Source organism: Bradysia coprophila (assembly GCF_014529535.1).
Source record: "Bradysia coprophila strain Holo2 chromosome IV unlocalized genomic scaffold, BU_Bcop_v1 contig_106, whole genome shotgun sequence".
Lineage (NCBI taxonomy): Eukaryota > Metazoa > Arthropoda > Insecta > Diptera > Sciaridae > Bradysia > Bradysia coprophila.
In genome coordinates this window covers 3,756,139-3,781,591 of record NW_023503372.1, presented here as the reverse complement: position 1 = coordinate 3,781,591, position 25,453 = coordinate 3,756,139, and the positions used below count along the sequence as shown (strand labels likewise).

The 25,453-nt window shown below is 35.2% G+C and overlaps 1 protein-coding gene and 1 pseudogene across 1 annotated transcript; one reads left to right on the top strand and one right to left on the bottom strand.

Annotated features, from left to right (window-relative positions):
* Positions 1-1,186: 1,186 nt before the first annotated feature.
* Positions 1,187-9,796, bottom strand: LOC119070982 (ERC protein 2-like). Its single transcript, XM_037175565.1, has 9 exons — positions 9,555-9,796; positions 8,255-8,655; positions 8,008-8,189; positions 7,777-7,931; positions 6,916-6,980; positions 6,788-6,854; positions 6,252-6,725; positions 6,116-6,189; positions 1,187-1,598 (listed from the first exon to the last, which is right to left on the bottom strand). Exons 1-9 carry the CDS (start codon positions 9,621-9,623, stop codon positions 1,577-1,579), a joined length of 1,509 nt encoding a protein of 502 aa, XP_037031460.1. The 5' UTR covers positions 9,624-9,796; the 3' UTR covers positions 1,187-1,576.
* A 1,226-nt stretch (positions 9,797-11,022) lies between these two features.
* On the top strand, positions 11,023-13,567 carry LOC119071006 (annotated as a pseudogene).
* The last annotated feature ends 11,886 nt before the right edge of the window (positions 13,568-25,453 follow it).

Here is a 25,453-nt window from a genome sequence, read left to right as displayed (position 1 = left end):
TTAATTTTGAATAACATCACAGTGTTATAGTAGCCTTATTGTAATATTTACGATAATACTGTAAAATTATTCAAAATAACCTGTTTAAAGACAAGTTTTGAGTTCAGTTCACGTTTTCAATTGAGGTTAGTGCTATTAATGACAGCTGCCAAATATAGTACTATTTTGTATGAAATTATATCCCCACTCTTTTTACAATGTAAAATTTTGTATGAAGCTCTGTCAAGTTTCAGTACCCTATTTAGAGAACCACTTTTGCTTGAAGTGCGTTGGTACATCCTACGCAAAAACATGGAAAATACGCAATGAATATAAACTAGGCATGGTCTGATCAATGAATATAAACTTCCCAGGTAGGATCTAATGTCACTGTCAAGCACATAACCGATTTAAAAACGGTTTTTATCTCACCCATTTTCATATTATTCTGACCAAATTTTTTTTGAAGAATTGGCCATACCTGGCTTGTTCATTCATTGGAAATACGGATGTCCTCCGACTTGTATGATTCTCCGATACCCAGTGTGTTAAATTCATTGGTTGAGACTACGAATGAAACAAGAGACCATGCCGATCGGCCGACCTATCTTCAACGCATTCACTGTTTACTATATGAGAGTGAGTGCGTTGTCAATGTCTCAATGTCATCCCGTCCTTTATCTGATTTATACTTTCATTGGTTAATACACTACTAGTTGATCACGAAGGTAGTGCGATGGCAGCTAAATTTCTCTGTTAGCACCATCTAGGACTGGTTCAGAACCTTGGTATAAAACAGGTATGACCGATCTGAAGATTCATCTTTAGTGCTTTTAAAAAACATTTATTTAAGTCACCAACTCAGCTGGCGCCCAAATTTGAACAGTTCGGTGAATATTATCTATACAAATTGTTAGTACACTGAGAGTTATCTAATAAGCTCGTCAGCAATTGAAAATGTCAGTGTAACTGTCTTCGTTATCAACTCAGAGGTGTTCAGAACCCAGTAAAATCTATACCTGTTGTATGTTTGCATCTGGTGATACGTTGAAGAAATGAAGTAACAGATTTAGTGATTTTACTAAGTTACGTCGGAGTCGGACGATGAAAACATTTAAGATGCACCGTTTACAGTAGAAACCCATTTATTTAACAAATATAATTCATTTAAGTACATTAAAGAATGTTTTTACAATAAATACGTTTCGTTTGCTGAAATCGACATTGTTTTCTGTCCGTTCTTATTCGATTGTTAATTTTTGTAAATTATCATGTGTATTGGAGACAAATTTCATTTCTCCGCATCTTTCAATCAACGTAAATTTTTTCTTTATATAATTTCAATCATTAAGTTACGATAATTGTACAACAATTTCACTTACATACTTGTCATTTATGACTCAATGTCTCGTTTTCAAATCGATGAAGATAAAATAAAATAAATTTCGTCCTTTAAACAAATAACAAAAAAATCAACAAATAAATTCGCGAGAACGCGACAACAAGATTATTTTAAATGATCGTCGAATGACTCGAATTATGGTAATGTAACGACAAAATGTGAAAACCAAAGAAATTACGTATTATTCATCGCCATTCACATAGTCGATTTGTGCGACCTGAAAAGAAAAAAATAATTTTTAAAGTTTTCTGGCTTTCCATTCCAGTGAAGACTTTGCCGATTCTTCTTGACGTTTCTTCACTGTCAATTTTTCTTGGAAATGTTTCACACTCTGCAGATTTTTCGTGGCAATTCTTCATTTTTGGCTGACTTTTGGCAAGAAAAATCGCTGAAGTGTGAAGAAACGCCAAGAATAATCGACAGAGCGTGAAAAAACCCAGAGGCAGATAGTCACAAAGAATGGAAGATTTGTCTATATTGAGTTTCTTCACTATTTTGACGACTTTGTTTGGCGTTTTTCGCACTCTTACGATTTTCCTTGGCGTTTTTTTTCACATTCTCCAGTGATATTTTGTTCGATCCCATAGAATCTATTTTACGAAAGGAAACGAACAGGCGTTGTGTTTGATCCTTAAAAAAAGTGACGGAAACGCGTTAAGTTCAAACCTGGGGAATCTATCCTTTTACAAAAAGTAACGAAAAAGCGGTTTGTTCGATCCTAGGGAATTTATGCTTTTACGATAGACACAAATCGGCTTTATGGCTTTATGGGATGGAAAGTATCATTTAACAAACGGTGACGTAATAGTTATTTATGACATTGAGTGCAAAGTACTTCATTAGGCTTTAGATGTGTTATTATGACAAGAGGCCGCAGGCCGTGGGTCATAATACACATCGTGAGCCTAATTAAGTACTTTGCACCGAGATTCATGCAACGTTTTATACCACAGAGGCATCTAAAGTTTTCAAATTTTGCATATTATGATGCTGAGTGGCAAAAGGCGTTTTGTTCGATCCTAAGGCAACTGTTCTTTTACGAAAAGTATCGTCAATACGTCTTTTTCTTGATTAAAATCGGATTTGCTCAGTTAAAATACTTTTATTCTGCCAAATCAATTTCGGTACCAAATAGATACCATCTTCAGTGGCTAAAAACATAAACATAATGAGAACACAGAATATCATTATACAGCGCAAAGGTTTCTTTTTTACCTCAATTCTTTTAAAGCACAAAAATAAGCACTTGTGTGCATCGTCAATTAAATTCAATACTAAATCGATTTAGATCAAAATCAAAACGTAAAGAGAGAGGATAAAACAAAAATGAATTTCTACTAGATGAAAGCATTACGTACAGAGAGTAACATCAAATCACGTTATTATAGGCAGTAGATAACATTATACAATCGGTGTGTTTATTCAGACAATTCGGTGTCTTCTTCACCGCAATCATCTCTAAAATGTCTCTTTTCTTCTGCTGACTTTCACGAACAACAATTTTAACTTTATCCCACAACGGTGTATGATTGTTCGTAATAGCGTGATCACATAAGGCACTGTGGTTACTGTTCTTAATGCTTATGTTGTACTTATGTTGATAGATTCTGTCCTTCAAAAGCTGTAATGTCTGGCCAACGTATTTGTACCCGCACGAACAGGAAATACAGTACACCAAATGTGAACAATGTAACTTTGGCGTCGGATCTTTGAGTCTACTAAAAATAGACTTCTTCAACGTGTTGTCGCCTTTTCCAACCAGCATGACGTCATCCTTGCATATGGCTTTCAGTTTCTCAAACAGGCCTTTAACATAGGGTACGGCAGCTATCGGGAGTTTCTCTTTGATCGGTTTCACATCTCCATTCTTTGTAAACTTTTCGTGTGCTTTTTTGATCATACATTCAACCAAACCATTCGGGTACATATTCTTGGCTAAAGTTTCTCTCAGCAATTCAAAGTTTTTGTTGTGGAACTCGGGTTCAGACAATAGAAGAATCTTCTCTGCTAGCAGTGTGACTGTGTTGCGTTTGTAGGCAGTTGGCAAATGAGATTTAAAATTCAAATAACGTCCGGACCAAGTGTCTTTGTGATTGTGTTGCGTTTGTGGGCAGTTGGCAAATGAGATTTAAAATTCAAATAACGTCCGGACCAAGTGTCTTTGTGACACACAAGTGTCTTCCCAGTTACGAAATGTATTTCAAAAACAGAATTCGTGTTTTTAGTGCATCGAGAGAGATTATAATGCAGTCTTTTAAACTTATTTTTTCACTTTGGCGTTTTTCCCACTCCGGCGATTTTTCTTGACAATTCATTATTTTTGGTTCATTTGTTTGAGCTGTTGCTGATTCTGCATAAGCCTTTGGTTTACAAACTGTATGATGAATTGCCTAGAGAAATCGCTAAAGTGTGAAGAAACGCTAAGAAAAATCGCCAAAGGAGTGTGAAGAGCGACAACATGTGATGAATCACGAAAAGAAACCTTGGCGATTTGACTTTGGCGATACTACTTTACGATCATGTTCGTAGCCGCTATAAGAAAAGATTTATTTGAGATGCTGGGACTATATTTTTCGCCACACGTTTGATCAATAGAATGTCTTAAAAAAGTGTTAAATCGAAAATATGGTCCGCCATTTCGTATTTCTCTTTTTACGGGCGGCTATACGTACGTTTCGAAGTTTAGACTAACTCTTAAAAAAAATCGGTTCATTTTTGGGGCATACAGAAGAGCAATTTATCATGCTTTGATTCGATTAGTCTGAGCATCTGCATATGCTCAAACTGTCAAAGCTGAATTTGTGTCAACTTTCTTGTTAAGCAGAGACTATCTGAGCTAACATATTACATATACTTATGAACATACAAGCAACTATGCAGTCCCTCAGGCCAATTACGCAGGTTGGTGTGCAACAAGTACACGTATTTTGTCTAGATTGTGCACAAGAAATATGCGCAAATTGTGCATATTTTATGGACATTTTACGCACACTTATGCACAATTTACGCGTATTTTGTTTAGATTTGGTTCACAAATTATGCGAAAATTGTGCATATTTTATGGACATTTTACGCACACTTTATGCACAATTTACGCGTATTTTGTTTGGTTGTTGTTACGGACCTACTTTCCCTCGACGAGATCGTTTGTTGATTGTGCATAATAATTGTGATAGACGACAGACGGTTTTATTTTGAAATATCGACTTCTGTAGTTAGAACTTGCACTAACGTTGAAATATTTTACATGTGTCTCACGACGATCCGTTGTGAACAAGCGATTACAAGAGAATAAGCATGAGAATGAAACACATAATATGAACACGATTAGATTGATAATCGATAAATACAATGAGCTCAAAGATGATGTAGAGAGAGCAAATCTCAACAATCGTTAAGTAAATAAGAGAAAGTCACAACATGCATCACACTCACACATGCGTGTGGTACATAGATTGCAAAATGAAGTACATAATAAGCAAAATAAACTAATTCACTTTGCATCCCGCACGATTCACTTTGCATGTGATGCGGTTCACTTTGCATATGAAGCGCTTCGCTCTGAAGTATACGTACACAGTGTTCTGTATACGAACGTCTTACATGCAAAAACAACAGTAGTCTCTTCATATCCGAACGTCGGCTAAAATCGGGTAGCCATGTTGTTTTAATATTTTATGTGACCGAAAAAACTTGTGTTTATTCGATTGTTTGTGATTAGTTTTTGAATAACATTTGTGTTTTCGTGACTTTCAATATGAGGCACATGTAAAGTTCTTTACATACAACGAGAGGAAAGAGCTTTGCAAAATTCTCGATATATTTGTGACCTCGCGAGTATTGTAATATTCTTATGTTACAATACTCTCTCAGCTCACAAATACATCTCGAATTTAGCAAAAAGGCACTTTCCTCTCTAGTTATGAAAATAACTATTCCATGCTACCGAAGTAGGGCAGAATGACTCCGAAAAATAAAACCAAATAATCCGTATAAAATTTTATTGTACATTTTGTGCGCAAATGTCACACAGTCTGTACGAAAAATGGACACAAATGGTGCATAAAATACACACAAACTATACATATTTTGCTTACAAGATGTGTACATTTTATTCACGAATTGTGTGACTTTTGCTCACAAAATGTGCATATTTTGCGTACAAGATGTGTAAATTTTATTCACGAATTGTGCGAGATTTGTTTACAAAATGTGCACATTTTTCGCACATGTTGCGCACAAAATGTATACATTTTGCGCTCAAATATCACGGTGGGCACATTTTGTGCACAAAGATGAACACGCGCAAAAAATGCAGAAATTGGCCTGAGGGAGTGGCCTTGGCACGACTGAAATAAAACGACTGAAATAAAACGCTGTCGTCAGTGGTTTTCGATTGTGTAGCGAAAGGACGTAGTTATTTAACAGAAAATTTGGTTCTGGAAAAGTTAGTACTCGTTACAAGTTCCGTAAAACATTAGGGTACAACTATGTCCCGTTTAAAATTGTGAATTTCCCATTTAAAATTGTGAATTTCCCAAGTCGTTTGTTGATTGTTTGGTGGATTTTCTTATGAAATTTTAAAATTTAGTCGAATTGCTTCGCATTAAATTCAACTAACTTCTAAAGTCATTCCTTAAAGCGTATGGTGAGAGACGTAACTATCGCATAAAGTTGAGCTAATGCTCGAATTGAAAAATAAATTTGAAGAAAGAGAAATCATTGGGTACTCACGCAATCTCAGAACACACTTCTTTCAAATCGAACGACGATCCGCTGGTAGGCAAGCGTCGGGCATGCCCGTCAACCTAAAATCAATCAATCAATCTTTTCAAATGCATTCAAAGCACTTGAAATCTATTTCATTTACCGAGGTAGATGACGATAATCGTCGTCGTTTCGCTTCGCTACTGCTGGTGGAATGTCGCTTGTTTCGCCAGTCATTCGTATCATTTAAGTATTCTTCAATGACAGAAATTTTGTGTTCTAGTTTCCACTTTACGGTCTCCAAGTGACCGATTTTCTGCTCGAGCGAATTGACACTTTCTCGCAACGATGAAACTGCTTCAATCGTTCGCTTGTGTTCGTCGTACTGAGAATGCTTTTTGTCCGCTTCGAGTTGCAACAGTTTCATATCGCCACTCAACTTTCTCAACTCAGCGTAGAGTGACGATCGCTTCTGCTCGAATTCGGTTTCGGCAGTTGCGATGCGCAATTTTGACGAAGTTTGCAGATCAGTCATTTGCTCCTTCAGATCGGCACATTCTTGCACCAAGCTGCTTATTTCTTTGCACATGTTCTTGTTGGCCTTTTGTTCCTTCTTCAGCAAACCACTGACCTTTTTCTGTCAAATAAATTCGCGGTTAGGCCTTAGGCTCTCTATTAAAATTCGGACTGAGAAATCACCTTGTCCTTTTTCATCTCCGATTGTATAAAATCGAGCGTACCAACTGCCACCCGCTTTTCATTGACCCTTTATAAGTAAATCGAATTTTATGAAGTAGACGAAGGATTAAGTAAACTGTTACTCTTACCATTCTGAAGCATTTTTCGTGATTTCAGAAGCCATGGAATCATCGTCCTCGAACTTGACTTGAACCTGCAATTATGTAGAAACGGTAACGATTTGTAGAAAAATTCTTGTGAAGGCGAAGGCTAATATGAGTCCCGACTGTGATACTAGTCCCGACTGTGAAACGAGTCCCGACTGTGAAACGAGTCCCGACTGTGAAACGAGTCCCGACTGTGATACGAGTCCCGACTGTGATACGAGTACCGACTGTGATACGAGTCCCGACTGTGATACGAGTCCCGACTGTGATACGAGTCCCGACTGTAATACGAGTCCCGACTGTAATACGAGTCCCGACTGTAATACGAGTCCCGACTGTAATACGAGTCCCGACTGTAATACGAGTCCCGACTGTAATACGAGTCCCGACTGTAATACGAGTCCCGACCGTAATACGAGTCCCGACTGTAATACGAGTCCCGACTGTAATACGAGTCCCGACTGTAATACGAGTCCCGACTGTAATACGAGTCCCGACTGTAATACGAGTCCCGACTGTAATACGAGTCCCGACTGTAATACGAATCCCGACTGTAATACGAGTCCCGACTGTAATACGAGTCGCGACTGTTATAGCGAGTGGTCAACAATTGTACGTAACGCTTATGGTTTTGCAACTGAAAGTAGCATCAAAGTTGTGATCGTCCATTTGTCGATGATTTCTCTTCAAAATATTTAGAAATAAAAGTCCGGAAATTCTCAAGCCCCGACAGATTGGATATAGCGAGAAAAATTGGAGATCGGAGGACACCACACCACAACCGTAAAGACCAGAAGTCAATTCCTTCATTCTTATGAGTATCAAGTGTCAAACCTTTCTCACCTTGTCGATTTCCTCCTTCAATTGTTTATTTGATTTCCGGAAATCTTCGATCGTAGGTATGATTCTGGCCTCGCTTGCGTTCAACTCTGAAATTTGGGCGCACATATCGTCTCGTGTCTTGATATCAAAATCAATTTTCGAATTGATCTTGTCCACTGCAAATATTAGGAGACAAAACGGATACATTTTGGATTGAGAAATTGCAATTTCATTTCGATAATCGATACTAACGACGCTGTTCCAATTGTTCACGTTTTTTGTCAAACAAACTCTCGCGATGGTTGCCTTCATTAACGTGCTCATTTCGTTTATTGTCTTCTTTCTGGATGATGCTCAAGATATCCTTCATGTAATCGAGCCGGCCAGTATATTCCCCGTTCAACATTTGAAGGATGCGTTCACACGTATTCCACCTAACGAGTACGTTTCACAATCACACTGTTCAATAATACGAAATCTGTATGTATCAACAACTCACTTTTCGTGCGTATAATACTCCATCTCTTCGAGTGACTTCAACATCTCTGACAGATTGTCGACTTCCGTCTTGCCTTTCTTGATTTTCGATTTCAGAACATTGATTTCTTTGCGAAAAACGTCTTCGACAAGAGACTTGTTTCTGTCACCACCAGCTTTCGACAAGTTAGCCAGTAAGATGCTGGTAAGTTGATTGTCCACTTCCACTTTGAAGTTTGCTGCCATTTCAACTTCGATAGACTGAGAATGTTGTGGGGCAGCCGATGGCTGTTGGTTGGAAGAGGAAGGTCCGCTGCCAGCAGTGGGAGGTTGTTGGTTCGGAACTGTTGGATCACAGTTCCGTGAAGGATTTTTCGGTTGAGTATTACCCGTTAATTTTGGCTGGACAGAGTTATCGCTTGTCTATGAATTACAGAGGAAATTCAATTGTTATTGTCAAAAAGTGAAAGAAGTTTGGAACATGCACGATTATTGTTTCCATACATTTCCATTAAAAAATCTCAGGAATGTGGGCACCCATAAGAAAGTTTTTTAAGATTTGTTGAAAAAATTGAAAAACCCCCTCCCAATTTTTTGATATGTTAAATGGAATGTGCTAGCCTTCATTTTAAGCCAATAAAATGAAAAATCGGTTGGGGTGCTCATTGACAAAACCATAAAATTGGACTTTGATGTCTCACCCTGACTCACAGCTACAACTTTTCGACCCAACGTTACTTTTACTAGAATCTTCTGTCAATTCTCTACAAACTACCATTAGATCAAAACCGACCGGGTCGTTTCATTTCGGGATAAACTTTTCTAAAAAAGTCATGATTTTGAAATTTTCAAATTTTCTCTCAGTCGCCCCGAGCCGGAGAGGTCGTTTAAAAAAAAAACTTCTTCTACGAAATGATCACCTTGAAATTCCCTATCGATAGCACCATAAACGTCCGGAAACAAAAATGGTGTGTCCGATTCAAAAAAAAATTCACCTTAGGGCCTTGTATTGAGCAAACGCAGCATAATTTATCTCATAAACGCACAGTTGCTCGTGTTTTGGCCTTAGGCAATTTAGTTGCTGTACGACTGCTAGAACATTACCGAAGCGTCCTAAAATGTGAGGTTAACTTCTGAAACAACGTCTGTCATTACAACACCTAAACAAATAGAAGGTTTTACCATCACATCTTAACAATTTTAGTTCAATTATGGCTTCCCAAACAACGTAAGAGTAGAGACCCACGAACTTTCCTTTGAATTTCTTTCACAGAATAACGGCACTTCCCGATATTATGAAATTGAATACTGACGATACTGACCCAATTTTGTTGTCTTGATGTTCTGGAAGGTCTGGGAGGCAGGTTTTGATTTCTCTGCTGTTGCGACATTTTGTTGAAGTCGTTTTTACACAAAATCTTTTGGCTTTTCTTCCAATTTATCAAAATTAAAACGAGTCGACAAACATTATACTAAATTTACAGTTACTTTTCAATTGCGTGTCCAGCGCATGTATGAATAGAACTGAAGCCAAAATTTCTGAATTCTCTGAAACGATTAAAATAGCACGCCGACACCGCTGATAATGGTAAATTATTAATTCCAAGGTTCTGAAAAAACAGGTCATCCATCTATACAAAATAAACGCAGTGCCTACTGTGATTTTATCAGCGTCCGAATATTTTCTATGTTCATGCTAGAAGCAGTGCTGAGCAACCACCATTTTGTCTCCTTTTAGCTTAACCACACCTCTCTTTTATTGTTTAAAGAGTTAACGTAGAGCAAACGGAGCGTAAACGGCATAAGTGGAAATCAAGCATAAGTCTGTGTAAAACAGCAATTCTCGTTGACTCGTTTTACCCTCTCCGTTAGCATTATTAGCAACTAGATGTTCTAATCAAGGTGGATATATGGGCCCATATATTTACCTTGGTTCTAATGTTCTGTATATTGTGGGAATGTCTCTCGCATTGAGCTCCAAAATTTAAAAAAGCAAAGATTTGTTAACGAGTTGACTTTTTTGATCAAGTTTTCCATGAAAATGTTGTCCTTATGAAGTGATAGAAAACCGACTTGCCAGCAGCGTCAATCAGTGACAGGTGACAGTACATAACAGTATTGCTCAAATAAATACACGCTCTATACTTCTATTGATTATTAGTTTTCTCGCACATTCAACAGTGAGTGTATCTGTGCGGGTGATGTCCAAAGCAAGGTTTCAAAAGAACAGGTGAAGACACTTCTGAGTTGATCACGAAGTGAAAGACAAATTTTGATAATTTAGACAGGCTTTGTTATATTAGACACTCTCATTACAGATTGTTTCTTCAACTTTTCTTTTCATACAATCTATGATTAGTGTGTTTAACAAAACATGTTTAAATTGTCAAGATTTGTGTTTCATTCGCCTATTTTAGTGTCTTAACCTGTTCTTTCAGAACCTTGGACCGAAGCCTTATGTAGAATAGGTGTATTCCATCGTACAGTAAAAACGATTTTTTACAAGCCGAAAACGAACGAGATCATCCACAGAGTCAATGCTTTTGCGAACAATTTGTCAACAATATTTTTTTGATTATGGTTCTATGGATGACGCTTTAACAGCTCAAATAACCGTGGAACAGACATATACTTTTAGAAACCCAAACCAGTCTGCGTGCGAAGTCTGACATTTGACAGAAACCAATCTATCCATTCTAAAATTTCCCGCTTCAAAATAGACTGCATAAAACAAATCAGCGTCGTCAGCTCTGCTCGCACTGTGGTAGCTGTGGTAGTCGTTTAAAGTGTCATACTTTCGAATTCGAAAAATATGTCGGCGAAGCAATCAGCATCTTTGATTTAAGTGAACTCTCGGCAAATTAAATTAAACTTCCCAAATGATACAGTGAAATTGCGGCTGTATTAATATATCGCAAAACATAAACTCTATGCCATTAGTGAAACGCGGACGCTGGCACTAATCCGGATAAATTTCTTTCACCTTTTCCGCTTTTATTGACTGTGTATTTTGGCCTGCGAGCTAAACAACAAAAGTTTTGTTTTTCCTACATTTTCATTGTGCAATTAAAGACTAATCAATTGAAAATGACATCTGCAGTCTGCGACGAACGGGCATATTATGCCAAATTGGAGGCAATCAGAGATATTAAGTATGATTTAGTCAATTTCAATTGACTTTTGTATGTTTGGTGTGTACATGATTATGTTCCTCTATTGTTATTATATTGCTGTGGTGGTGGTGGTGTGGTGGAAGTAATTACTAGACGTTTAATTCAGGAAAAATCGATTCGATGATGCTGTGAAGGATGATATTTAAGATTTATTTATTGTATGCAAAATGGTGTACATTGTACATCTATACGAATCTTATATATGTCGATTTGTTTGATTTAATTCGAAAGGTTTATGTTACCGACGGTACTCCCTGGCAGATATTTTTTTAAAAAAATATTTCCGTCAGGGCCCAATATTCACAAAATTATTTAGTGAAACTTGGTAAAATATTTCTCAATATAAGGCGGAAATCACACGAGTAATTTTGCGTTGATGGAATTGTCAATTATGATGTGTTTTCCATTGTTTAGCTTGTGGTGAATATCGAATTACAATGGAAAACGCGGCATAATTGTCGATCCCGTCAATGCAAAATTGTTCGTGTGCTTTCCGCCTAAGGCCACGGTTCCCGTTGGTTCCCCTGTGATACCTCAATGAACAGGCGAGGTAATAACTTTGAACCGGTAGTACATGCAGTATGGATAAGGATGTCTTCGAGTCAAGTCTGCCCCTTTGAACGGTAATTCGACCTCGCATCAGTTTAAGGACTGAAGAGGGTAGTAAATGATCTAGGACTGCCTTCTTTCAAATTTGCCTTAGTTTCCGTGTAAAAGAAGTAGTGAAAATTTGGTAGAATTTTCAAAAATAATTTCGTCAGATGACCTGTCATGGTACCATATCGTACGGATATTTGATATTTTCTTGAATTACTTAGCAAAAATCTTGCAAGACTTATATCGACTCCATTTTTTCTACGTCATTTCAGGGGCAGAACGATTCAGTTGGACAAATTGAAAAATCGCATAATTCGCGAAGTCGAAAATACCGATGCAGAAGAAAAAAAGTTTGGCTGAATATCGACGGGAAATGGAGCTGCTGTTGCAGGAAAAAATGAGTCACGTAGAAGAATTGCGACAGATCCATGCGGACATAAATGCGGTAAAAAACCCAAATAACTTAAATCCGTTTGCATACCAATGAAAGTATCGATCTTTCAGATGGAAACAGTCATCAAGCAAGCGGAAGAGAATCGAGCTCGATCGTTGACCATTGCAAACAAAATTCACGAAGAGTATGTTCCAATGAAAAACGAAATCGATCATATGCGTCGCGAATACCTTGGCCGCAGTCCGATACCCGATCTGCACGAGAAAGAAGGATCAATCATATCGGCAGAGTTAGTATTCGAAACACATTCACAGTTGATGTCTTCCAGCTGCGATTAAAGCAAAATTATCAATTTTAGTCGATTCCAATCAACGTACTATCCGTCGAAAAATGCTCACACAATTCCGACGGCTAGCTTTTCACGACCACCGCTAACAACACATCATCAAATGGTACCTGAGGCAACCGTCACATATTTGCCGCCATCAGCACCTCCCGGCTTTCTACCACCGCCACCATTGGGCTCGATGCGTTTGAATAAACCGCCGGAAATCGGACCGAATCGTATGCAACAGTCCCCGTCAATATCTATGGCCCATCCGACGTTCAGGTCTGAATTTAATGTCAATTTGAGGTATTTTTTGTTCGTTTTTTTGTTTCTTTATTTCTACGACTTCCTCTTTCATCTCAAAGGTTCGTAACGTTATTTCTTCAGTTCCAATTGAGTTTTTTGAGTTTGGTAAAAATTTTAAGTTTAAATTGTCCCATCTCGAAGGTCCTACTAAAATTTGAAAACTGAAATGAGACGAAACCACAACACCATTAACATAGAAATCACTCTAGATTTCAACAAAGCATGTACACTTGATCGTGGCCGGAAAAATATGTATGAAAATCCATTTTCGGCCGGGAAAGTACTTTTTATTCAGGCGGACCAAAAACGTCACATTCTCTCACCAGATAGAGACCCAAAACAACAACTTTTTCTCTCACTATCTCTCTCACTTTTTTTTACACTTTTCGTTCCCAATAACGTCCCTTTTCGTTCCCAGTTATGTCAATTTTATTTATTTCTTACATTTTATTTTGTTTCTGTACGAAAAACAAATTTAACGTTGAAACAATTTCGTATTTTATTTGTTATGAAGAATTGAGTTAACATTTGCGAAATATTGATATTCAGAGAGATGCTAATATGACGGCTGGGACGCCGTTTCGACGGATAGAGGGAATTTGTCCATCATTTCTGAAAAAAATTGAACCGTACGCGACCAGCTGTCAAATTGAAAAAGACATGACCACAGATTTTTTCAAGGCTGTGTACTTTGGGGAGGTCACGCCGATGCAGATACGCGGGTTACACACCAAGTTTCATACAAAAAATTCACCACGCCATCAATTTTGGTGAATTTGTTTGTATGGAAAAGGTGTGTTCCCGCGTATCTAATAAAATGGCGATCTGCGTGACCTCTTCAAAGTATACAGCCTTGAGATTTTTTTTAATACTTCCAGCATCACAAATTATAATGAAATAAATTGCTAACATGATCCTTGTGGGATCAGAATGAACGTAAGTCCATTTATTTATAAATCAGATTCAGTATTCGTACACAATTTCCGAATTGAAAAAAGCAATTTTGGAGACCAATTTTTGAACGCGTATATCTCAGATAATACGAAAGTACCTTGCAAATAAAACCCTTTACGTTAATTTTGACACCGATGCAAACGTATTTCTGCTTCTCGAATCATTGTAGTCAAAAATTAATTATTTTGTAAACAACCGACCAATTTTGGAAATAGTCAGCCATTTTTGACATTTCATTCGTTACATGAAAAAGGCTGACAAATTCCCTCTATCCGTCGAAACGGCGTCCCATCCGTTATCTTAGCATCTCTCTGATTGATATTAGATTACTTTGATTGTCAACGAAAAAATTTGAGTGATATCACAGTGATCACTGTGATCGCAGTGTATAACACAGTAAACAAAATATTCAATTCAAGTTTGTTGTTATGGTTTGTTCGGAATGTGACTTTTTGGTCAGCCTGAATGAAAAATAGTATATGTCACACGGAACAAAAAGGTGTGTTTTTGACCACGGTGGTGAAAACGACCTCGGACTGCGTTGCGCTCCGCTTCGCGGAGCTCCGCTACATCCTTGGACGCTTTCACCACCTGGGTCAAAAACACACCTTTTTGTTCCTAGTTACATAATATACTATTCTTGGCCGCAAATACCTATCTCTGAGAAGTACAGAAAAATTGAACTTTTCGATCGTAGAATGCGTGTCGAAATCCGTCGAATTTCAGGCTTCAAGCACAAAATAGTATGTTTTGTTACAAGTATTGATTATTTCAGCACTAGACCCAATTTTCCTTACGAGCGGAGCGAGTGAGTCTAGTGCTGAAAAAATCAACATTACAATACTTGTAACATAACATACTATTTCATCAATCTGTTAAAATTTTTTGGATCAAAGGAAGTAAAAGATTCCATAAACACATTGTAATATGCTTGCCGCCGTTTGTGAAACGTTAAAAAATCCCCTACGTATTATCTAATCTGTCTCCACTTGATACAACAGGTTGATAATTATTCATCTACAGATTTTCGAAATAAAAACAAAAATCCAAAATAATGATCCGAACATGCGATTGGACAAAAAAAGATAAATGCTGTTGGTTGGGTGGTCCTTTTTTCATAATATCGAACCATATTACTGTGGTATTTGTAGACCAGAGATCCGAATTTATTTATTTTTTATTGTACAGTCAAAGGCAGTCAATTTTCAGCATAAATTAGCTTCAGCTGTTTTTCAGCTGATCCATACAAACAATCACAACCGTTTATACGTCTTTATACGGTTTTACCACTATCATGCGCGTGAGAAATGTTATTTTTGATTGAAAGACACTTTTTAAAAAGCGATCTTTATTTATTAAGTGTTAATTCGTACAATGTTACTTAAAGACTAAATCTTAAATCTAATATACTCTCTCATGTCACCTCTGATATTTCTTCATCCTTTGTTCTTTTAGATAAATCAATTTTGTTTATATCATCAATTTCGTATCTTAATATTTCCTGTTGATCGATATATCATTTCGTTATCTCATTGTTCTCACAGAAGGAAATGTTGTCAGGGAAGAATGATCAAAATATGCATATGTGAATTCGTTATCTTACTTTTCTCACCGAAAGAAATTAGGTTTAATTGACATGATCAGATTTAATTACTCGGAAGAATTAAAATAATACTTTATTGTGAGGATGAATCAATGATGTCTGTGGGGGTGAAGGAAAATGAGTTATTGGTGTTTGTGAGGGTGAAAGAAATGTAACTCCCCTCTCGTTATCTTCGAAATTCTCCTGAATTGAGTTTATCATTCCTCTTGACCGTGAAGTATATTTAAGGTATAAAATTATGGCAGCAATAATAAAAATGATAAATAGAACAGCCAAAATTGTGCTAGAATAAATCAAAGGTTCTTTATACAAAATTTCCGTTAAAGGATGAATATTTTGGATTTCTGGTAACTCAATTTGCGTAAATCGTGAGAGTGTATCGTTACCTGGAGTATTCTTTATTGTGGGTATAATATATTTATGCGTAATTTGATTAATTTGATTAAAATAGGTTAAATTATCAAGAATAACGGTGCAATTATAAAATTCAATAAAGTAATTTCCATATAATGTAAATATTCTTTCGTCACAGTCGGATCTTAATGAAGATTTATTTGCCATTTGAACAAGTATACTATGGTCGTCTAAAACGTGTATTTCGGAATTGCAATTTTTGGTAAATTCACAATTTTTATGTAAAATGCAATGATTCAATTTATTTAATTGATAAAAAGCTTTATGCTGGGTAAATTCATAATAAGTGTCATTGCGTTCTATAGTACGAAGAGCAGGAAAATTTATCATTTGGCAAGTATCGGTAATTCTCAAGGGATGAATTAGTTTTTTGTTTACCATAGTTGTTCCAAAAGGAATTTTAATTAAAAATACTAGTTTTCCTGTAGTGGTTCTTGCAAAACCGACTCTTAGATATCTGATTTTATCGGCAGTAATGTGATACGTTTGTATTTCATTATGAGTTAAAATAGATGGGTGAATTATATTCAAATTTGATAGAATTATATTATCTTGTAGATCACTAAGAATTTTATCTACAGATTGTATGTTGAGTTTTATTTCGAATAGGGCAAGTTCTCGTTTATGCTTGTCAGTAGAATTTTCTAAAATTTCAAAAATGATTTCTCGATCCGATTTAATTGTGTTTGCTAGTCGTCGTATGGAAATTGAAAAATTGTTATTTATTTGCACCTGTTGATTAATAGCATTGATTACATTATGATTATTAATATCTATGTTAGCTAAATGATTATTAATAGTTTGTCTGTCATTGTCGTCCATGGTTCCCTTAATCCATTTATCAATAGTACCGACAAAGTTAAATAAACCACGTTTACGTATGGAATGGTGTCCGTCTTGCAAAGTCGTAAGTTTGTCGTCCAATTTTGAAATTTCAAACATTAAGTAGTTTACCATATATTCTGGGAATAATGATATGCTAGCTGTCAATGACGTAATAAGATTGTCAATTTCTTTTAAGTCAATAATATGTAATGAGTAGTTAAATGAAGTCGGTATAGTAATTTGTTCTTCCTGAATGATTGTGAATCCAACATTCGATTCAATTTTGTGGACTTGTAATTGAGTCATCGTCGGTCGTATGATTGTCATCAGAAGAAAGAGAATTATCATTTTCTGTAAATTTAAGAGGACGTTTTATATTGCAAGTGTGTACATTAGCAAGTTTATAACGTCGATATTTAGGTTCATTTTTATGTCTAAGTGATTTATAAAATTTTATGTATCCCTCATTTCGTTTTTCTTCATAATTTTCCCTTTTTAAATTATGTTTTTCCAATCGTGTTGTTTGAGATGCTAACAGGTTTTGATAAATTTTCTCTTTCAGCGTGGGGTCATCTTCGGCTTGACCCGGAGTAAATTTTATTGTAGTATGATATAAAGAGTTGTAATAACGGATAGCCTCTATAGCTTGGATACTAATTACTTTGTTTTGTTCAATATTTAAAACACGAATTTTTTCAGTTAAAGTATTATGAAGTCGCTCTACATCGGAATTGCCTGTGTGACTATGGGGTTTAGCTTAATGTATTTCAATACCTTCGTCTCTCAAGAAGTCTTTTATATTGACATCTTTAAATCCGTTATCGGCAACAATCTTTTTGGGTTTTTTATGATTGAAGTACATTGCTAGTTTTTCTATAATCTCCGTATGATTACTATGTTGAATTGGATAGATTGTAGCAAATTTTGAAAATTTGTCAATAAAAGTTAAAAATTTCTGTTTCGTGTTCGTATAGATATCTATATGAACAATTTCATTTTTATTTGTAGGTATTTCTGTTTTCAAGAATTTAGCTTTGATTGGTTGCCTATCATATTTACCACGGCAACAAATATCACAATTATTCGTAATTTTATTGATACTAAATCTAAGGAATTTATTGTAGATTTTAAATTTCAAATCTTCGTAAAGCGCAATAATACCAGGGTGTCTCAATTCTTTGTGTTGTTTTGAGATTGCCCGATACAATTCTTCCTCGTCTTCGATATCTTGTGCGAAATGAGTGCACCGGACGAATTTCACGTTAGGAAATTCTCGTATCAACAGCAGTTGAATATCATTGAAATTATGATCAGAAATCTCTGTGTAGATTGCCGCTTTTCGATTATCAATGAAATATTTTAATTTTTCGATTATTTCTTCTTGTGTCAGGTCTGGATCGAGATAAATTCTTCTATTTCCAAATACAGATTCGTGTAATTCTAAAAAGTCGGAAGTGATAATGATTTGATTCTTGAATCGATTAACAACAGTTTCCATAATTGGAATGTGATCGTTCATATCTTCTGCTTGTGAATGGACGGTTACCCGTAATGAATTATCATCATCACTGTCAGAGCTATTTCCATCGCTTTCTAAAGCATTTTGTTCACGTTCATCTGAACTAGAATCTCTAAAGAAATTATTTATTTCATTTGTATCAGAGTTTATTCTGCTGAGGAAATCAGCAATTCTATTATCCTTTCCTTTCAAATAATTAATTTTGATATTATATTCTCCCAATGATAAAATCCATCTTTGTAATTTAGGATTTAAATCCTTTCCCAAATACTTTTTGTGAAGCCATGTCAGTGCTTCATGATCTGTTTGTAACAAAAATTCTTTTCCGTAAATATACGGTCTAAAATATTTGCAGCCCCACACTACTGCTAAAAGTTCCTTTTCGGGAGTTCCGTAATTTATTTCGTGAGTGTTTAATGTCCTGCTTGCATAAGCAACTGGATGACCTTCTTGTAGGAGTACTGCGCCTAGTGCATAACGGCTGGCGTCAGTATTGATTTTAAATGGTTTATTGAAATCAGGGTATTTCAAAATAGGGTGAGTGGTAAGGAGTGTTTTTAATTCTTCGAAAGCGTTAATATAAGAAGGATCAGTGGTATTGATCTGTTTTCCTTTCTTCAGGTAATGAGTCATTGGCTTAGCAATTTTTGCGTAATCTTTTACAAATTTGCGGTAATATCCAGTTATTCCTAAGAATGATTTTATCTGTTTCTGATTAACAGGAAGTTTCAATTTAATTATATCCTCTACCTTTTTGGGATTGGGTTTTATGCCGTCTTTCGTCAGGACATGACCTAGATATTCTGTTTCTTTACAGAGAAAATTACATTTATCAATTTGTATTTTCAAATTAGCTTTTCGGAGAGCACCAAATATTTTGTTAATACTGGTAATGTGTTCATCTAAAGACGTACTAAAAATGAGAATATCATCAAGGTACACTACACAAATTTTATTGATATATTCTCTGAGAATACTATTAATCAATCGTTGAAAAGTCGCTGGGGCGTTCTTTAAGCCGAATGGCATACGAACATATTCGTAATGACCAGAAGGGGTTGAAAACGCTGTTTTCTTTTGGTCAGATTCCTTAACTAAGACTTGATGGAATCCTTTTGCTAAATCTAGGATAGTAAAATATTGAGCTCGGCCCAATCTATCTAGTATGCTGTCAATATTTGGTATCGGAAATTTATCATCAACAGTTTTTTCATTCAATTTTCTATAGTCGATTACTATTCGCCATTTCCTTATCTTGGAATTATCTAATTTCTTTGGGACTATCCAAAGTGGTGAATTGTAAGGCGAATTAGATTCTCTAATAATGCCTTGTCTCAACATTTCCTTCATTTGTCGTTCAATTTCTCTTTCATGAATTTGAGGATATCGATAAGGTTTACAATAAATTGAATTTTCATCTTTCACTTTAATCTCATGAGTTATCTCATGAGTGAAGGTCAAATTATCACCTTCAATAAAGAAAAGATCTTTATTCTTCACTAAATCTTTCAATAAACGATTTTCTTCATCGTTTAATCCAGATCTGTTTAATAAATCACGAATTCCTTCCTTATAATCAGGAATCGCTTCCAATGCATTAGCTTCGGCTAATTCGCAAGGGATTTCAGAATCCGTAAAATGAACTTTATATTTTGACAGTATTTCCATAAACTGTCCGCTAACATCAATTTTAGCTTGAAAAGGAATGAGAAAATTCATTCCTATTATGGCATCATATTTCTTACTCTTCAATGGAAATGATTTCCATTCTAAAGTTCCTGCCACTTTAAATTCTTTCGGAAAAGGTGTCACTACCTTGTGAGTCACCTGATTAGGCCCACCCAAGGAACTATAATGTTTTGGTTTCAGTAATTTGATTTTTTTGTAAGGTAAAATGTCTGGCTTTAATAAACTTGTATCAGAACCAGTATCTAATAAGCATTTAATTTTTATTTGTTCAAAAGTCAAAATTATTATAGGTAATTTGTTATCCGAGGCTTTTATTGAAAATTTACCTCTTCAACAGGATTTTCGGATTCTACTTCTTCATTTTCAACTTCAACTAAATTGTCAATTTCCATATTTTCAATTTTATTTTCGGAATCATTATACCGTCTTTTAAACTGACCGGAATTATTATTTCTGTCAAAATGTGGTTTGTACTGCCCGGAACCACGATTGTCTGATTTATTTTGACTGTAATTTGGCTTATTGTCTTGCCATGACTTTTTGTCAACAAATTTTTTTTCGTTACTTTGTTCAGGTGATTTCATTTGGTTCTTATTTCCTTCAAATTTAAATGATTTGGGAGAGTTTTGACCCTTTTTGTTATCTTCAAATTTCAATTTATACTCGAATTTAATCACATCGTTACTGAGGTAAATTTCTGATTTACAAAAATGATTGTCTAATTCAAACAAACTTTCGTCTTCATCTATTTGAATTTGTAGGATTGGAACCACTTTCGATTTCAAAATCAATACTAATTCTTTGTCAATGCTTTCGTACGTAAAAACCGCACTGTTATCATAATCACAAATTTCACTTATGTCGGACTTAATTGTAGTCAGTTTATTGAACAGATTTTTTAAATTAAATACCTTCATTCCTTTGGCTTGGAATAACAGCTGGTGAATTGTGTACTTTGGTCTAAATCGCAATGTCAAGGTCCTCTGTACGGTAGCCCAATTACGTTGGTTTTCTGGAATTTCAAGAATGGCGTTTCGTGCTTTTCCAATAATTTTTGAATTGATCATCATTCGTAGACAGTAAGTTCGAAGTTCTTGATTTTGGGTTCCACATAGCTCTTCTGCGTTTTCAATTGATTTGAAAAATGATTTCAATTTGTAGCTGTCTTCGCCGGAGAATGCCTTTATATCGTTGAAATTCTTTATCACTTGAGAAGCACTCAGCTGGAATCTCGTTGTGCTGGCTGTATTCAATGCAGTTTCTTGTTCTACTACTTTCTGTGTCAATAACTGAACTTGTTGGATCAATTGTTCTACTGTAGCCTCCATTTTAGTGTTTTCTTTTTTCAATTTGAAAAGTAATTTAAAATTGTAATTATTGCTTTGCAATTAATACACTCAAATATCACTTTAACTTGAGTTTTGATGAATCGTATTTTATGTTCAATGTTGCACTTTTGGCATTTAATTTTTCGTTCACTTATTTCGTCAGGTAAAATAAATTCGTTAGACATTTATCCCCGAATGTTCATATTTTTATAAACTTTAAATGAGTTCAAAGTTAGTAAGTGTCAAATTTTTATTTTTGCATGAAAACTGATTTGTAGTATTTCACTGATTAAAAATTTTTCACATTGCACCTTGTCTTCAGACAAAAGTGATTTTTGAGTCAATTGTAACGTAAGTTTGCAGAATTTACACCTTTGTTAAAAAATATTCAGTCGAAACTTTGGTTTTACATAAATACTGATTTTTTAGATATTTACTGATCAAAGCGGAATATTTTTTTTATTTGTTCGTTTCACTGGACAACTTTCTTCAGAGAGTTATCCTACCAACTGCGCCAGAAATGTTATTTTTGATTGAAAGACACTTTTTAAAAAGCGATCTTTATTTATTAAGTGTTAATTCGTACAATGTTACTTAAAGACTAAATCTTAAATCTAATATACTCTCTCATGTCACCTCTGATATTTCTTCATCCTTTGTTCTTTTAGATAAATCAATTTTGTTTATATCATCAATTTCGTATCTTAATATTTCCTGTTGATCGATATATCATTTCGTTATCTCATTGTTCTCACAGAAGGAAATGTTGTCAGGGAAGAATGATCAAAATATGCATATGTGAATTCGTTATCTTACTTTTCTCACCGAAAGAAATTAGGTTTAATTGACATGATCAGATTTAATTACTCGGAAGAATTAAAATAATACTTTATTGTGAGGATGAATCAATGATGTCTGTGGGGGTGAAGGAAAATGAGTTATTGGTGTTTGTGAGGGTGAAAGAAATGTAACTCGTGCGTGGAGCAGTTTCAACCGTATAAACAAGTAAAACCAGTTTTGATTGTATGTGTGGATCAGCTGAAAAACAGCTGAAGCAAATTTATGCTGAAAATTGACTGCCTTTGACTGTAGCCCAGAATTTTGGTATTTTTAAAATAAGATTTAGAGAATTTCAACATTCAACTTAAATAAATAAAATCATTCGCAACAATTTTATGTATTTTCATACAAATAGACTTGTCATTCATTATTATAATAGCAATTGTAATGCACAGCAGAATTTTGTTTTCATTTTACAACACAAAAACCAATAAATTGCAATAAAACCAGCTACTTGATAAGTGCTCGTTGTTCTTTTTTGTTGCAATAAAATTTCGTTTTTACGAAAATAATAAAATTCCAAGAAAATGGCATGGTAAAATATAATTCAAATCCTAGACTCATAAGTCTTTTTAATAAAAATTTTATATAAAATTGATAAAAAATGCAATAAAAAGCACGTTGCACTATTTAAATATGCACAATAAACATGTTAGCTTTCAACAGGTTTTATACCTTATTTTGCCATTTTACCTTATCCACCTTGCTGGTAAATAGTGTTCAACCATGATAGGAACTACATTACTTTGTGATATAAATAAAACTATTTTGTTCAAGAAAATTTTTATTGGCCGTTATTTATCTCCATTTATTGATGAGTCTTCCAAGATAAAATCCATTCATTATTTTTTAAGTAGTTAGTAATGATGTGGTGATATTGTAAAACTAATAAACGCGGAGAGCGAGAGAGATTAAGTCAATATGATTAAGCCATTGGTGATTTTCATTTAATGGTCCCATTTGAGCGGAAAAGAATTAATTCAATCTAGAAACTTGATTAAAATGCCTGCAGGAAAAACCAGCATTCGATCATAAATTTTATCGCGGAACGACGTGCAGTCTATGATACACGTAAGTTGATGGCATTTCGCTTAAACGATCATGCTGAGCTTTTGGCGGTGTCAACTTGTGGCTGCCACATTAATGTCTGTTAAATATTCGAAGTGACTATTCGCCCGCGCGGTCGAATAGCCAATGCTTGTAGTGAGACTATTCGACCGCACGGTCGAATAGCCATTCCCGATAGTAAAGACTATTCGACCGTGCGGTCAAATAGCCAATGCTAGTTGTGATGACTATTCGACCGCTCATCTTATGGACAAGTGAGCAATTTTGCAGTCAAATTACGTCAAAAGTATTTGTTGTATAACAAAAATTCACCGTTTCGATTTCTTGCTGATCTGACCAAAAAAGTGAGAAAGTTGTAAATTGATTTTTGGACCAAAAAGTGAGTAATTTCGGGAAAAAGTTAGTAAATTTAGGAGAAAACTGAACGTCAAATAAGTATTTGGGATGTCAGTAAGCGATGTCTATCGTTTTCCTCACTATTTTTTTAATTTATTGAATTTCAAGGTTTGATTAAAGTTAAATAATTTTAGCGATTGTCTCCAAAAGATTCTAATAGAAGAAAATATTACTTTCTACATGCGACAACTTTGGTCTTGAACAAGTTCGTAATCGATGTAAAAAAATCATGTATAGTTCCGAATAACACATAGGAGTAACACATATAAACAATTATCGTTTCAAATTAGGTTAGAAGTACTTATTTTGTATAAAATCTACCATTCTGATTTCGTCAAGGAATCCGTTCTTATTTAGACAAAAACAAAAACAAAAATTCTGTTTTCATGCACGACAAATTCTTGCTTTTCCAATCATCAAAATTTGTTATTCAAAAAGCAGTGAAAATATGAGAAGATCAGAAGATGAATATAATTCTATAATCAAGTCTACAGTGAATAGCCAATCCTAATAGTGTGGACTATTTGACTGGTCAAAAAATGGTGGCTTAAAATTTGTAAGAGCAGTGGCGCGTACTTTCTCTTTTTAGATTTTTTTAGATTTGTCCCGATTGTCTTGATCTTGCGTTTTATATACGAATCCAAAAATGAGAAATTACGCTTAACTAGAATTAGATACGCGTATAGGTGGCTTCTCCAGTTATTTTTCTGATTTAAAAATTGAGAGCGATAATGCGGCCTCTTCTGGTGACAAGAAAATTTGTGAAAACCTCCGAAAATATTGTTGCGAATATATTTTTATTTATTTTTTTTTTTTTTATCGTTTACCGACCACCTAACAGGCCGAGGCCCAATGACAAGTCAGTCCATACAAATGAAAATAATGATAACAAAGGGAAAATCACAATAAGTTTAGAATAGAAAATCAAACATAAAATCAGAAAATCAAACAGAAAAAATCATCTAGTTTAGTCCGTGTAAACCAAATCATCCAGGTGCTCACCAGTCGAAATAGTTTCTCACCAACTCTTTATACTTATTTATGGTGGACCCAACAACATTTAGACTGCCAAAATAAAGATCGTGATTTAATTGTATTCTGTTGAGTGGCGAGTTTCTTTGATAATTCGTAGTCATTTTCGGCAGGTAAAAGATCGCATTTTGTCTTGTCGTTCTCACTGGTTCACGATACGAGAGTCTTAGCGACGTGTCAACATGATTGTGGACGATCTTGTAGAGCATAATCTCATCGTTCTCCAAACGCCTCGATTCAAGTGAGTGCATCTTCAGATACTTCAATCGTATAGGATACTCAGGCCGCGGATTAGCAATCTGAAATTTAAAATACATTAGCCTACTAAATTTCCTCTGTACCCTTTCAATCTGGTCGTTGGCATTTAAGTAATGAGGATTCCAGACTGGCGAACAGTATTCAAGACGGTTTCTGATAATGAATTATTTTTTCAGCAAAGTGTCGTCGTCGCTTATCAGCATTAAACATATTTACCTATTCCTTTAAAATTCTCTGAAATATTAATGAACAAAAGTAGCGGGTATGGTATATCTGTCCGCACTTGCCGATTAAAAATATTTTCTCACTAAATTTGTTTCCTTACTGTCTGATGTTGAATCTCCCCGGATGGCAGCTAAAAAGACTTGCATAAAAGAATAGACAAAACGACTCGGAAAAACGAAGATTACATTTTCATCAGTTTCACAGCGACGACGAATTATAAGCATTGACATCTGGCGAATAGCGTCAAGGTTCTGAAAGAACAAATTAAGACA

Bases quoted from the DNA above. Each gene is read 5' to 3' on its own strand.
- LOC119070982 (XM_037175565.1), bottom strand. From the start codon at position 9,623: ATGTCGCAACAGCAGAGAAATCAAAACCTGCCTCCCAGACCTTCCAGA. The intron at 6,981-7,776 runs GTGAGAAAGGTT...ACATAATTGCAG, and splicing joins TGAAGGAGGAAATCGACAAG to GTTCAAGTCAAGTTCGAGGA. The intron at 6,190-6,251 runs GTAAATGAAATA...GATTGATTTTAG, and splicing joins GATTATCGTCATCTACCTCG to GTTGACGGGCATGCCCGACG.